The sequence below is a fragment of the Excalfactoria chinensis genome, chromosome 15, assembly GCF_039878825.1.
Source record: "Excalfactoria chinensis isolate bCotChi1 chromosome 15, bCotChi1.hap2, whole genome shotgun sequence".
NCBI lineage: Eukaryota > Metazoa > Chordata > Aves > Galliformes > Phasianidae > Excalfactoria > Excalfactoria chinensis.
The window spans coordinates 5,835,528-5,849,176 of NC_092839.1; the positions used below are offsets into that span (position 1 = coordinate 5,835,528).

The 13,649-nt window shown below is 38.4% G+C and overlaps 1 protein-coding gene across 3 annotated transcripts in view; it reads right to left on the reverse strand.

Annotated features, from left to right (window-relative positions):
* Window positions 1-8,163: 8,163 nt before the first annotated feature.
* PREX1 (phosphatidylinositol-3,4,5-trisphosphate dependent Rac exchange factor 1) overlaps window positions 8,164-13,649 on the reverse strand; it is a 132,226-nt gene continuing 126,740 nt past the window's right edge. For all 3 annotated transcript variants that reach the window (XM_072350010.1, XM_072350009.1, XM_072350007.1), the window contains exons 36-40: window positions 13,270-13,336; window positions 12,351-12,538; window positions 11,141-11,243; window positions 10,514-10,581; window positions 8,164-9,275 (exon numbers count right to left, since the gene is read on the reverse strand). In XM_072350010.1, the coding sequence (XP_072206111.1) occupies window positions 9,233-9,275; window positions 10,514-10,581; window positions 11,141-11,243; window positions 12,351-12,538; window positions 13,270-13,336 (469 nt within the window). In that variant the 3' untranslated portion in view covers window positions 8,164-9,232. The remainder of the gene's footprint in view (window positions 9,276-10,513; window positions 10,582-11,140; window positions 11,244-12,350; window positions 12,539-13,269; window positions 13,337-13,649) is intronic.

Below are 13,649 nucleotides of genomic sequence, written 5' to 3' on the forward strand. Positions count from 1 at the left end.
CTGAGTACACTGCTCTTCAAAAAAACCTAACAGTTTTGGATTGTGGTTCCCTTTGGGAAAGGACTGCCGTTTGGTAGTAACTGTGAAACCCAATGGCTAAGTGGTCCTATGTGATATATTACAAGAAGTCACGTTAATGTGGCAGTAATTTTTCTCACAGTTGATTTTAAGCTCCAGTGGGATCATTGTGATCATTATCTAATGTACAGCGCAAACTAAGATTGCACTATGTGCTCCTTTAGCTCATTTGTGGTCTCTCAAGTCGTATGCTTTGTAAGATACAAGTGGTCAGAACTGTTCCTAAGGGATTGCAGCAATGTTCTATCAATTCAACTCTTAAGAATGTTTCTTCATGCTCCGTCTACATTTCTACTCTTCCCAGTTTCACCCTCCTTGTTCTTCTCTTTCACAGAGAATTTATATTAATCAAAGAACTGGACGTAGCTTCTGCTATCAACAAAGCTACAGTTTTAACAAGGAGCCATTTCTTTTGTGAAGAAAAACCAACAAAAAGGTAATTTTTGCTCTTTTTTTTGCTCCATGCAGAAGTTATTATTTTGTACTGATCTTAGAATGCTGTCAGTCTTCAAAAGATCCTGGGAGAAGAATGACATAACTAAAAATAGCACCTGAAATATGCAGTACAGCAAACATGATGTCCAAACACCATTTTTCTGTGCCTGAACTGTGTTAATGAGTCTGTGTAGAGACCAGTGTATGAGCTCGAGCATTATCCTCTGTTGAAGAAGCAAAAGCGTGATGCATTGGTGGAACTGTCAGTGTAAAACAGCAATCTATGTAAGACAGATAGACCTTTATGTTAATAGAAAGCTATTTGTAAGATGAAAACAATTAAATCACCGAAGAGTACTCCCAACCTTTTATGAGCACAGGGCAACAATAAAAATGTTGTAGAAACACTGAATATTAAGGCCATATATCATCTGTAGAAAAAACTGTCTAGCCAATGGAGTGTCCAGGTAGAAATGGTGAAGAAGTATTATTGCATTCTTCCCATAATTTCTTCTTGTATACCTGTGCTTACAGCAGAAGGGCAGCTCCAGCATGGCAGATTTAAAATCTAGTTCTCCTTGTAGAGGAAATTTGGAAGCAAATGGCCTCTGGCGTGTCCTAGTTTTGGTCTGGTTGGGCTGCAGCTGTCTCCCTGTTGGTGATCATAGCAGCTGGTGAGCTGAGAGCAGACAGCAAGCACAGCACAGTTGGTTGGCAGGCCTTTAGCTTTGCCCTTTGGCATTTTCAGCAGCAGCAACATGCCTCCTGATGAACTACTGTTACAGGTAGCTTTTCCTTCACGTCACTCTGTGCTAGCCATAGGTGCAGTTAGAACTGGCACTACTATTGGAAGTTCTAATTCTGAAGCTTCTCTGTTGGTATTTGCTCTTTGTTCAAGGCAGGTTATTAATCCAAGTTACTGAATGTACTGCTAAGACTTGTAAGGCAAAGAACTGGCAGAGTCACAGTCCCTGCCTCTCTGTCCCTGCTGAAAAGTAACATGAAAAAAATGCAGACGTCTTAATTGGTTTCCAGTGAGCAAGCAGTTAATTCCTTCTCCAGTGACTATCTGGTTGCCCAGGTGAATAGGATTGAGTGAGAAAGCAGGCTGTAGAGTAAACTGGTCAAATTCACCAGGGAAAAGAACAGGAAATTCATAAAAACTGATGCCAGTAAAGTGGGAAATGTAGATGAATAAAAGAGAGAGCTCTTATGTTGAGGAACATTGGGCTAGGAATCTTAATGCAGATCTGTCAGATTAATTCTGTCTGTGATCTATGCTAAGCTGTTTCTTAATTTGAATTCCTTATGCCTATTTATTTTTCTGATTTTCCTATGTAGGCTTTTTCGGTAAAACAACCTATGAAACATAATACTTCTCTAAAAGCTGGAGGAGTGACCACACATCTCTGCATAACTTGTCAGGGAAATAGGGGAGGTCTGTACCAACTTCCTCATTCTTTGATATCTATCATTTTTCTCCAGCTTAAAATACTGCTTGGACAGTAGCTCATTATTTATTGCTTCTATCTTTGGCATGTTGACACAGTTTGCTTCTATTTGGTTTCAGTTCCAGTGTTATATATTTTCTTGCAAGTGCAGTGGAAATAAAACTGCTGTTCAAACCAATGGTAAATACTAGAATCTTGTCCTAGCCTCATAACATTCAGGCTACTAGACTTTCAGAATGTAAGAAATTTGCTAATGCAAATAGCAGGACAAAACAACTTTATTTTCCACCACAGAGGATGTGCAGGATACAACAGGTTTTTAATTTCTTGTTTGACAATGTTTCTCTCTATTGCTATGAAGAGAGGGAAACCAAAAAGGTTGTTATGTCGATCAGAAGCATGAGTGAGGGGATTGAACTCTTATGTTATCCTCTCTTTAATCGGAATGCTATTGAATCCTTTCACATGTGCATATTTAATTTCTTTAGTAAGTCTTCCAGTGAATAGAATGTCTGCCTAAATGCAAGCCCCTGGATAGACTGGAAAATGACAAGAGTTCCTGTGCTAGAGATAGTAGAGAGCACTGACAATCTAAGTAGATCAGAGGCAGAAGGCATTTAGAAGTAAAATAAGTTGATTTGTGAAGTCTGGCTGTCTGTCCAGAATTTCCTCTTGCTATGCATTTAATACCATACATACACCATGGAAATAATATATTTTGTCACCAAATTTGTTGTTCTGAATGCAAATTTGAGTTTAATACTCAGAGGGAAGACTCAGGGTTGTTTTTATAGTCAAAGGAAATTTTGCATTGTCAGTTGGGGGGGATTAATGGCAGCAATGCATATTCTTGGCTCCAGATTTTGTCTCTCTTTTTTCAGAGGAAGGGAAAGAAATTTAGTTCTTTACTTCACAACCTACAAAGACACAGAATCACAGAATTGTTCAGGTTGGAAAAGACCTTAAAGGTCATTGAGTCCAACCACGACCTAATCGTACTACCCTAACAACCGTCTGCTAAATCATGTCCTTGAGCACCACATCCAAACAGATTTTAAACACATTCAGGTATGGTGACTCAACCACCTCCTTGGGAAGCCTATTTCAGTGTTTAACAACCCTTTCAGTAAAGAAGCTTCTCCTGATACCCAACCTTATCCTGGTGCAATTTGGGGCCATTTCCCCCAGTCCTGTCACTACTGAGAAGAGACCAACCCTGCTCTCGCTGTAAGCACCTTTCAGATATTGGAAGAGAGCAATAAGGTCTCCCCTCAACCTCCTCCTCCTCAGACTAAACAGCTCCAGTTCCAATGCAGACGCAATGCAGTTCACACACAGCAGGAAAGAGCTTTTTTTAATTGTCCCATGTCTCATAAAACAAAATGGGCAGTTTTCCATTTACTTTCTCACTCTTCATGAAGTCCAAAAGGTTCTGCTTAAACAGCAATAGCCCAAGTAATTTTAAAAACCCAACAGGAATGTCCCACATTTAGCCGTTTTTCAACTTTTCAAACCCAAAAGGAGTGCTCGGATCCCCTCTGATAGAAAATCCAACATTGTGATCATCCGTGGCCATCATTAAGATGTTTCAACTCTGACGGACACAGAGCGGAAAATATACCAGATACACAGAGGAGTAATACTAAAATGACAACATGGATTTGACAATACAACACAAAAAGTTGAACAAATTATATTAAGACTTTTATCTTAATGCAGGATACATGTGTTTAGTTAAAAATACAGAACGTGAAGAAAAATATAACACTATTAGCATACTAAAATCCCTCAAACATAATTGGAAAACAACTCTAAAATATTCTGTACATTTTTTTCTCTTTACAAAACATTTGAAAATGCCAGTCCTATAAACTGGTATAAAAATATCATCTCTGGAACACTTTCCTAAAACCATGTAAAGGTGTGTTTTATGCACGAGCATACTGTACAACTTGTGTCATTTCAGCGTTGCCGTCCCTGCCTAGATGAGGTAATTGATCTTAGGTGCAAAATGAGCTGTAAATGCAGGAATGCTGTAGCAATCTTATTCGTGCTCTTATAGTTGCTCACCAGTTTACTTTCAAAAGCCTTTTAAATTCTGGTCTGATCTGTGGTCAGAGTTGTGCAGCCATTCCTGTGCTTCATAAAAAGTGTAAAAGTTAAAGGTCTTTCAAAAGTCCTTTGTCATCTTAAAGGACTTGTGTTCTACAGCACAGGATTAGTGCAGCCATTTGCATTTTCCAGAGAGTCTTAGCTCACCTAGAAACATCTGTTAAAGGCTAATTATGAGAAGCAAACCTGTTGTTCTAAGAAGTTTCTATATATATCCTTACATTCTATTTTTTCTATCTAGCTCTCTGTTTCTACAGTATATATGTACAACACTGTCACGTTTCAAACCAGTTTGCAGTTCTTTGACTCAGTGACAACAGTTAGTTACCTGGTTCCTTCCCCCAACAGAGAAAAGTGAATTGCTCAGTACAGCAAAAGAAAATGGGCATAGAGGCAGAACACTCAAACTCTTGTCTTAAGGACAGTAGGATTTCTTTTGTTTCTGTTATGCAGAAAGCCTCTTCTAGTGATGTGGCCTAGCAATGTGTGACAGCACCATCAAAACTGCTATTGCACCATGTTCTTTAACAGGAAAAAATGGATTCGTGCATAGAGCAATATGGAACCCCAATGGTATGACAAAGGCTAGCATCAAAGCCAGGGCTGTCACTCTACAATGAAAGAAAAATTTGCTGTTGAAAAGCCTTTCTTCCCCATGAAGGTTAATAACTCCTGGGCACTTATCTCAATTGTTTGAACTTATATTCTGTCACTGCAGTGCTACACAATGCTAGTTTTATATACAAATTGTACTGGATTAATTTCATTAATCTCTGATACCGTATCAGCCTGCACGCAGTGCTTTTGTGAAGAAGCTGAGGTCATAAGCTGTTAGTTGTTCTTTTTTTTTTTGCTCTTCTACAACTCAATAATAGCCAAATGCTTAGGAGCTGCACCTTATAATGCCACGTAATATGGCTGGGGTTGTACTGTGTGTGCTGTTAAGGAAGTAGGAGAGTTTCAAATTATTTTGAAGTAGATTTGAAATTCTTATTGTCATCAACTATTGTTTCATATCTTCAAATCACTTTAGGACCATAAAATAATTAGGGCTCAGAATATTCCAGCTACTGTATAATTGAGCTCTCTGGCAATATTTACTGATAAGAAAATGTGACAGAGATGAAGGGATTTTCCAGAGCCCAGCTGGAGGTGTTTTTTTGTTTTTCAGTGCTCCTTTATTTTGAAAGGGAATGCAAGAGAGTTGTCTGAGCCTGTGGCTTCTTATCTATAAATCCTAGTAATTCAGTCATAAATGAATAGTGGAATATGAACCTGCGTAATGCTAAAAGATATCTGGACTGGGTTTTGAAAAATGCCTTTCTGCTTTGAAGTGCCATGGACAAAATGGGGCAAAGCAGGAACCATTTCCATCTTCTGTCGTAGACAAATACAGCTTGTGCAGCCAAACACAGCTGCATTGGGAAAGGCCTACTTGACCCCCTGCAGAGAGTTAGCCGTAGGCACTGCTGCTTACAGTTCCTTATGAGGTTTATAAACAGCTTTGTTTATAAAGGGGCTTTCTTTTGCTTTATGTTGTTTTGTTGTTGTTGCTTTGCTTGTTTTGTTGTTGTTTTTGTGGGGTTTTTTTGTTTGGTTTTTTTTTTTTCTCAGCACCTGATTGTAAGAAAAGTTTTTCTGAGGTTCAGAATAATTTTCAGCCAATGGTTATCTCTAATTGCTTGCACTCCTCCTTGTAGCTGTATTTATTAGATTAAATTGTCTTTTCTTACAACTACCTTCTTATAAAGGCATCAGATACAGCTGTGTCTTAGCCTAAAAAATCATCAAGTTCCTCTGGTTGTATCTTGCAGAATTTTATTCACGTTACTGGTGGCATTTCAGGGTTTTCTCTTCTAGCTACTGCAATTTTGCTTAATAGTTTGGTGTCCATAACTGTACACAGCTGTCTGTCAGGAACCCAGCAGGCCCTTGCGCAGTTGCTTGAGTAGTTCTCAATAGGAAATCTGTCTTGGGGTGCAGCTGAGCTTTTATGACTATCAGATTGAATCTGAGTCATCTTGTAACAAACTCTACAACCGGGCTCTTTTTTTTATCAATTAACAAGAAATATAGAAAAATACTTTGATTTTCAACTGCATGAGCTACTATTTGTACTGTAACCATCCCATTCAAACTTCTCTTCCAAGTCTCCTAGGGATTTTTTTTGTGTGTATCCTGAACCTTCTCTAGATCAGTGCTTCTCAACTTCACATCAGTCCCAGGCTCGCAGTACCTGTGCTTCAGTGATTCATGAAAAAGTTAAACCTATTCAGTCGCAAGACTGATATGTAAGAAATTCCACTTGCAACTGACACCCAACCCCCACTTTCTTTTCGGTCTTTCCTCCTTTCCTTTAGCCAGCTGCTTACACACCTCCATAAACATGCTGCGAGTTTCCATTTTCTCCATCTCAATCTACTTTTACACATGGCAGCATATCAGATGCTCCAGATCACTTGCTCAGTTGTGGCAAACCTGATTCATTCTTTGCTTTTAGCCACAGAAATTCTGCAGACCTTATCCATTCTTCTGACTTGCAGGCCCTTTTGTGTACTGCCTTCTTTTTTCCCCACTTGAATCCTTTTTTTTTTTTTTTTTTTTTTTTTTTTTCCAGCTCTAAATTCGCACATTGCAATTTTACACCATCAAAACAGGTTTTCTTCTCTACTTTAATATGAAGTCTACAGTGAAACCACATCTGTAGCCCACACTTCACTAACAGGAAGAGTTGAGCATTACACTGCCTGCTCAAGCTGATACTGAAAGCAACTTTTCCCTTATAGGTTGAACTTCTGACCCCTCATAGCTCCATACAAATATCAGATGGAACTGTGAAACCATTAAACAAAACTTAAAGCACTAAAGAAACAAGGGGTATATAGCAAAAAATAAGATCATATCCTCATGATTTATAATATAAATCAATTTTTAATAATAAAAATGCTATTGTTTTCAATGAGAATAACACGTACATTTCAATGTAAAACAGTGCATAGTGTAAATGCCCTTAGATGCTCTTCTATGCATCTTCAGTTTCTACAGTGACTGCATAAATGAGGGCAATGATCCTCACCAGGCTATATAAACTGCTGCAGTTCTCCTGCATGGAACTGATGTAGACAAAGTGAGGATCTGAGTTTGTAAGTGTTCTTTTTATATTTGGATGTTCCTACAGTTCTTATTTTGATTAACACTAAGTATATTTTAAGTTGATGATTCAGTAAAGAAACATCCATTTCTTCTTCAAACAGCAAATGGAGAGAATAACTCACAAAATTGAAAGGAAAAAAGGAAAAAAGAGAGAAAGTGCATTGAAATAATGCTTTGCTCATCTTACTGCAGTACAGAATGGCTACTCTAGTAAAAGTCCCCTCTATCTGACAGCTGGCTAATGCTGGGCTGTCCTGGTTCCCTGCAACAGGATACTGCTGGTCAGATGGAATATTAGAAGTGAGAAATTAAACAAAGATGTTCCTTATCCCAAATTACTGTAGTCTGCAAGGCAAGAAAAAAAAAATACTTCAAAAATTCAGAGACAAGACTGAGAATTTTCATCCTCAAACTTGGCCTCAGCTGTTTTGTGTCGATGTGTAGGTTAGGAAATGGATATGAAGTTCTTTCACACCTTGAATGACTCTAATTTTAAGATTTCAGTTGGTTGGGTTTTGTTAATAAAATTAAGCCAGCTGAAAAACAAACAATCCCACAAATAAAAAAATCCCAAACCTTTATTTCCTAGAATTATACATCACTGCAAAGCGCTTCTGGATTTCGTAACAATTAACTCTTTAAAATGAGACTGTGGGGGAACAAAGGAATGGTGAATATCCTGTATGCTGTCCTACTGCCACCTGCTACAGCTGAAACTGGTTATGGATGGGTGGTCATATTAAGGCACTCACTCTAAAATATCCCTGTTTCTGTCCTGAGACTGCTGCCGTGTTTTATGAATTTCAGCCAGTAATTTGGAAAAAATTACTGTGCTCGGGATAATACTGACAGGATGGAAAACATTTCAAACAAGGAAAAATAAAGTACATTATATACACGATTCCTTTTTTTTTTCTTTTTTCTTTTTTCTTTTAACTTAAAAGCATCCCTAATACATCTTAATAACTGTATTAAAGACTACTTAAATATCGAACAATTTTAAATAATGTAGATTTCTTTTCAGTAAACTGGGAGTAGCTGTGTAATTGCCAGCGTATTGGTCCCATTTTAAACAATATAGTTTTTATTTAAATCTTGTATATATAATAACATGATCCAAAACACATATTCCACTCCACATAAATAAGTATAGTTCTTCTGACCGGGTTTTTTAAACTACATCTGTTCAAATAATCAGATTCTAAGACTGTATTTTTCCTTTGTAAAGTTTGTTTTAAAATCTTTCACTCCAATCTCTCCCCTTAATTATTACTGTATTTCCAGAGTACAGAATAGGGCATTAGTAAAAAGAGTTAATCCCAAACCTGAAGGCTACAGTAAGTAAAATGAAGTAATGGTAAGAAGTACTGTGGAATGCATACTCTGCAGCATAGAGAGACTGGTTCTCGCGGGGCTGAAGTGGAAAATGACTCCAGAAGAAATTCTTTATGTTCGCATCTGAATAAACCGTTGATTGTGCTATTTGTTGATCCAAAGTGCAGGTCAGTACATTAAAAAGTGGTGTTTGTGAAGCTACTGTTCAAGGCCACTGACCAAAATTATGCTGGCAATTAAATGGATGCCAGATACAGTACAGGGAGAGACAGAGGTGTCATCTTGGGTTTTCTTAACCAACCCAAGTCTTGAAGTCCACGGCTTTTAAATGGCAGCACAAACATTATCAGTAAAACTGCACTTTCTTGTTGCGTAACTGTCACTGTTCCAGGCATCTACCACATGGCAGTAACACCCATCTTAGTTCTGTGGTGTTTGTTTCAAGAATTTCTTCAAGAGGTCAAAAAAGCACAAGAATCCCTGCGTGTGCTGCAGGGCTTCAGAGGCAGATTCCTGGTGCCTGGGGCCAGCAGGTTTATCTCCAGCAAAGGCAAAGTCTCCTCCTCTCTGGTTTCAGTGCCATAGCATTGGTTAGCATGGGTCCTCAGACAGGGCTGCTTGTTGGTGCGTGTTTTAGTTGTGCCACGATGTAGGTGCCTCAGTCACGTTTATAAATCCCCATCTGTAGGTGGCTGGCACAGCCTGTAGAGTCTTTAAAGCAGATTAAGAGTATGGTATTAAATGTCATAAGAAAGATAACAAAGTTACTGGCATAATATATAAAAGCTAGATTCTCCTTTGTCATTCTGCAAGCCAATAGCAAGAGTACCACTATTTTTATTTTTCACAGTTGCAAATATAGAAGCGTGTCTAGTTTTATTAACTCTATTTATTAACTAAAATATTTATAATTATTGTTTAAATACTATTTGAAACACTGTATCACTCCAATTTGGCCCAATTTGTCTCTTCAGCAACCCTTATCTTGGCTTTTTCTGTTCTATATAAATACGGTGCAGTAAATGGGTTCAAGACTTTCAAGACTGCTATTACAGAGCTTGACAAACTGACTGCTAGGAAATGTATACTGAGAATTAACAGTTCACTAGGTCTCCCTTTAACTTTGTTCAGTTTTGTTTCAAATTACCAGAGTGGAACCCAAGAGGGACAAATGTATCTGAACTTCATTACCCTGAAATAATGCAAGCAAATAGTCCTGGAATTTAAAGTGTATACCAAAGCAGAGAAACATCTCCTATTTGTTTGTAAAGCTGTTCGTTTTTATACACAGCATGTTGTTATGGCCATAGAAATGGAACCAAAGTAACGAAGGTCATTAACAAGGCAAAGTAACCACCACACTGCTAGAATGCTGATGCACAACGCTGGGGATATGGCACGGGAGCCAACCCAGACTTCATTCTTTTTCAAAAGAACAATTGCAACAGAAAGACAAGGTTGCAAACACCAAATATTTTTCACTTTAAAGGCTCTGAGAAAACAAACCACAGCCACGCTGTTACAGGAACATCACAGTCTCTCAAGTTTAAAATAATTTGCCAGAAGTACTTGGAGGCGCAGACAGCTCTATCTGAACGGATAGATTTGCCTGTCAGGAATTTTTCTCTCTCAGCATTCCACAGATGGCAGTCAATCACCAGCAATAGCAGCTCATAGCAGTGGTCTGAAAAAGACCCTTCTTTTTCTTCAGTGATGTTTTCGTTTGTTTTAGAAAATGCAGAAACATTTGAAGTTAATGATACGCAAATTGTAACAGGCTGAGCTTATTAAGATACACTGCACTTAATTTAGTACAATGAGAAAGGAGAACACGATCCTTTTTTCCTGCTATTACTACCAGAGATTTTGGTTCCAACAGGATCTGCACAATTGTTACAGAAACATAAAACAAGCATTTCAGATAGCGTGCATAATACATAATAACCTACCGAGGTGCGCACTGCGGCATTTGGTCCATCACTTTCAGATTCTTGGCAGAGATTTCAACCCTTGGTCCCTAAAGAAACAAAGAATTTATGGTACTGATGATATTGATAAAGCATCTGATCCTTAGGGGAAAATAGCGTAATAGGAGTATGTTTTCTGTCTGAGAATCCATTAACTTCTTTTAGAAAAGTTGGAATCTATTGGTAGATACATTAGTCATCTGTGTTTACTGAAAAGATAAAATTAATCCCAAAGCACTTCAACAAGCACTGTTGTCTACCACTAGGGAGCTTCTACAATTTAACACTGATTGAGACTTCTGATTTTTGTACATGCAGAAATTGCCTCAAGTATTCTAACTGGTCTCTACTTTCTAACCATCAAGGCACATACTTTAAATAATGCATACTGAGGCATATAATTGCTGTAAATGGCTCTACATGCAAAAGTTGATTTGTTGTGTCAAAGATGTGTAGCTGTTCAAACTCTTACAATAGATTGGCTCTATGAGTTCATAGTGAACAAGATACAATGCCTTGCTGAAATAAATAGGTGTTTTTTACTATTACTGGAATTTTATTGGAATAAAGGTAGTGGCTTGCAGGAGACACACAGATCTTAATACTTACTTGTTTTCGCATGATGTCTGTAGCTTGCATGATACACTTGGGCAAAAGTCCATGACTTCGAGCCAGTATGGCTGCTTGCTCCAGGGACACACTTAATGTACTTCTGAATATGGGAACAAGTGATACTAAATCATTGATCATACTTAAAAAAGTACATAGAGGCAAGTATAGGACACTTATTTATTAAGTACGGATTCTATTAGCTAGCTTTTTTGTATGTTACTTAGCTTTTTCCACTTTGAAAACAGTAAAATGAGTTTTAGTCCTGCACTTTCAGTCTCTTTTCACTTGGTTCCTGCAATTGTTCAATTCTCCAGAAGAGGAGAGACTATGATGCACTGCTCTTCTGCACTAATCTCTGCATAGATATGGAGCGTGTCCAGAGAAGAGTAATGAAGCTGTGAAGGGTCTGGAGCACAAGTCTTATGAGGAGCAGCTGAGGGAACTGAGAGATTGTTCAGTCTAGAGAACAGGTGGCTTAGGGGAGACCTTGTAGCTCTCTACAGCTACCTGAAAGGAGGTTGTGACAAAGGGGAAGGGGGGGGGGGAGTGTCAGCCTCTTCTCCCATGTAACCTCAATAGGACTAAAAGGACTGGCCTCAAGTTGCACCAGGGGTGACTGAGGTTGGATGTTTAGAAAGGTTTCTACTCTGAAAGAGTGGTCAGGTACTGGTACAGGATGCAGTGGTCAGGCTGCCCAGGGAGGTGGTGAAATCACTGTCCCTTGGAGTTGCTCAAGAAGTGTTTAGATGTTGTACTAAGGGACATGTCTTAGTGGGAAAATATTGGTGGCAGGTGGACAGTCAGTCTGGGTGATGTTGGAGATCTTTTCCAACCTCGGTGATTCTATGACATTCACAGACACATCTTTTCTTTTTTCACTTGAAGAATGAGGGTGTGTTCAGAACCAATGCTGGCACACTCCAAGTTCACAAAGCTTATTCTGGGCAAGTTCTTACATTTTTATTGTGTGACTGAAGGCAACGTGGACTGCAAGTTATATGCAGTGTACTCATTTAGTGGATTGCATTAGTTGATGCACTGAAACAAAGTTTATGTGTCAAAACTAATTATTAACAGAATTACTTAAATTACTTATTACAGTCTCTTAACATCTACCTTGCTACTGATTTAAACTGAATCAAATAAATCTCCAGAAAAGGCCAAAATCTGCATTGCAACACTAACCCTTATGTTTTTAAATTCTCACCTCTGCATCCCAGTGCCGCACATGGTAATCTGACAGGCTCCAAGTCGGTAACAGAGCTCAGAGGATATAGGTAGCAGGCCAGCTCCTGATGTGTTACTGCTAGAGTATCCTGATGGGGCAGGTTTTGTGCTAATGAAGGACTTCATCAGCCTGCAAAGCTCATCCATTGCATTAATGGGGCGAATAAGCTAAACAAAGCAACAAGAATAAGAAAAACATCAGTGGCACATGTGCTCTTGCAGTTGTAAATTTACAGTTATTTATCCTGTCTCCAAACATACCGTCTTTAATACACAAGTGACTGCTGCACAATAACAAATATTTGAAAGTGGAAAAAGACAAGCTATGACTTCGGTGTGGGGCCATTGTTTGTAGTTATCACAAATAGCTTAGATTGTTTACAGTGTACATTACAATGATAAAGATGGTCTGATTTGTTTTCATTGCAGTAGTACTTACTGCCTTACGTGCAAATATTCCCCTGTCACCTGTCCCAGTTAGACTGCCTCTAGCTGAGATGCTGGGAAGCGCTATGGTCCTGGTGTTTCCTTCTATTTTTCTGAATAACATTTAATTTCTCAAGTGAATGTTTGTTCATTTTTTTTAATACATCAGTGAGAGAGAAGAATGAATTAATTCTGTTTGACATCAGTTACCCCATTTAGAAGGAGACCATCAGGGCAATATGAAGTCTTACTAGTGCCTAAGTTAAAGGGTTTGTGTTTACTCCAGTTGCCCATGCTTTTTTTTTTTTTTTTTTCAAACAAAAGCCCCAGAGAAATTCCCAGCATTTCTTCAGGGCAGGGAATTCTTTTAAGTTATATTTGGGTTTGTACAGGCCTGCTTTATGGCTATTATAAGACTGAGGTTTAAGAGACCAACAGATGTAGAAACAAAACTAATAACAAAATAACAATACCTGGTCAATCTTCACTGCGGTTGTATTAGAATCAGTGGGCAAGTTTGACCTCTCTAGATAAAATGTCCTGCAAAAAGACCAGCAAGAACTACAGTAGTCAGCAAGTCTCATTTCAAGCATGTATGTGTACTTCTGTAGAACTTCTGAAAGGACTATGAGAGATGCCTTGTACCTCAAGATGTGCTTTCTTACTGAAGCATTTTGTTGCCAAAACTTGTATGGTCTGTACTGAAATATTCCTGAAACACTTTATTAATTTTAGCACTGCTCAAACTTCTGAAATCAAATCAGATAGGAATCTCATCCTGTTCAGTGCAGTGCTTCAGAACAAGCTTAGCTGTGGGAAGAAAATTAATGGGTTTCTCAGACAATGAGGATCT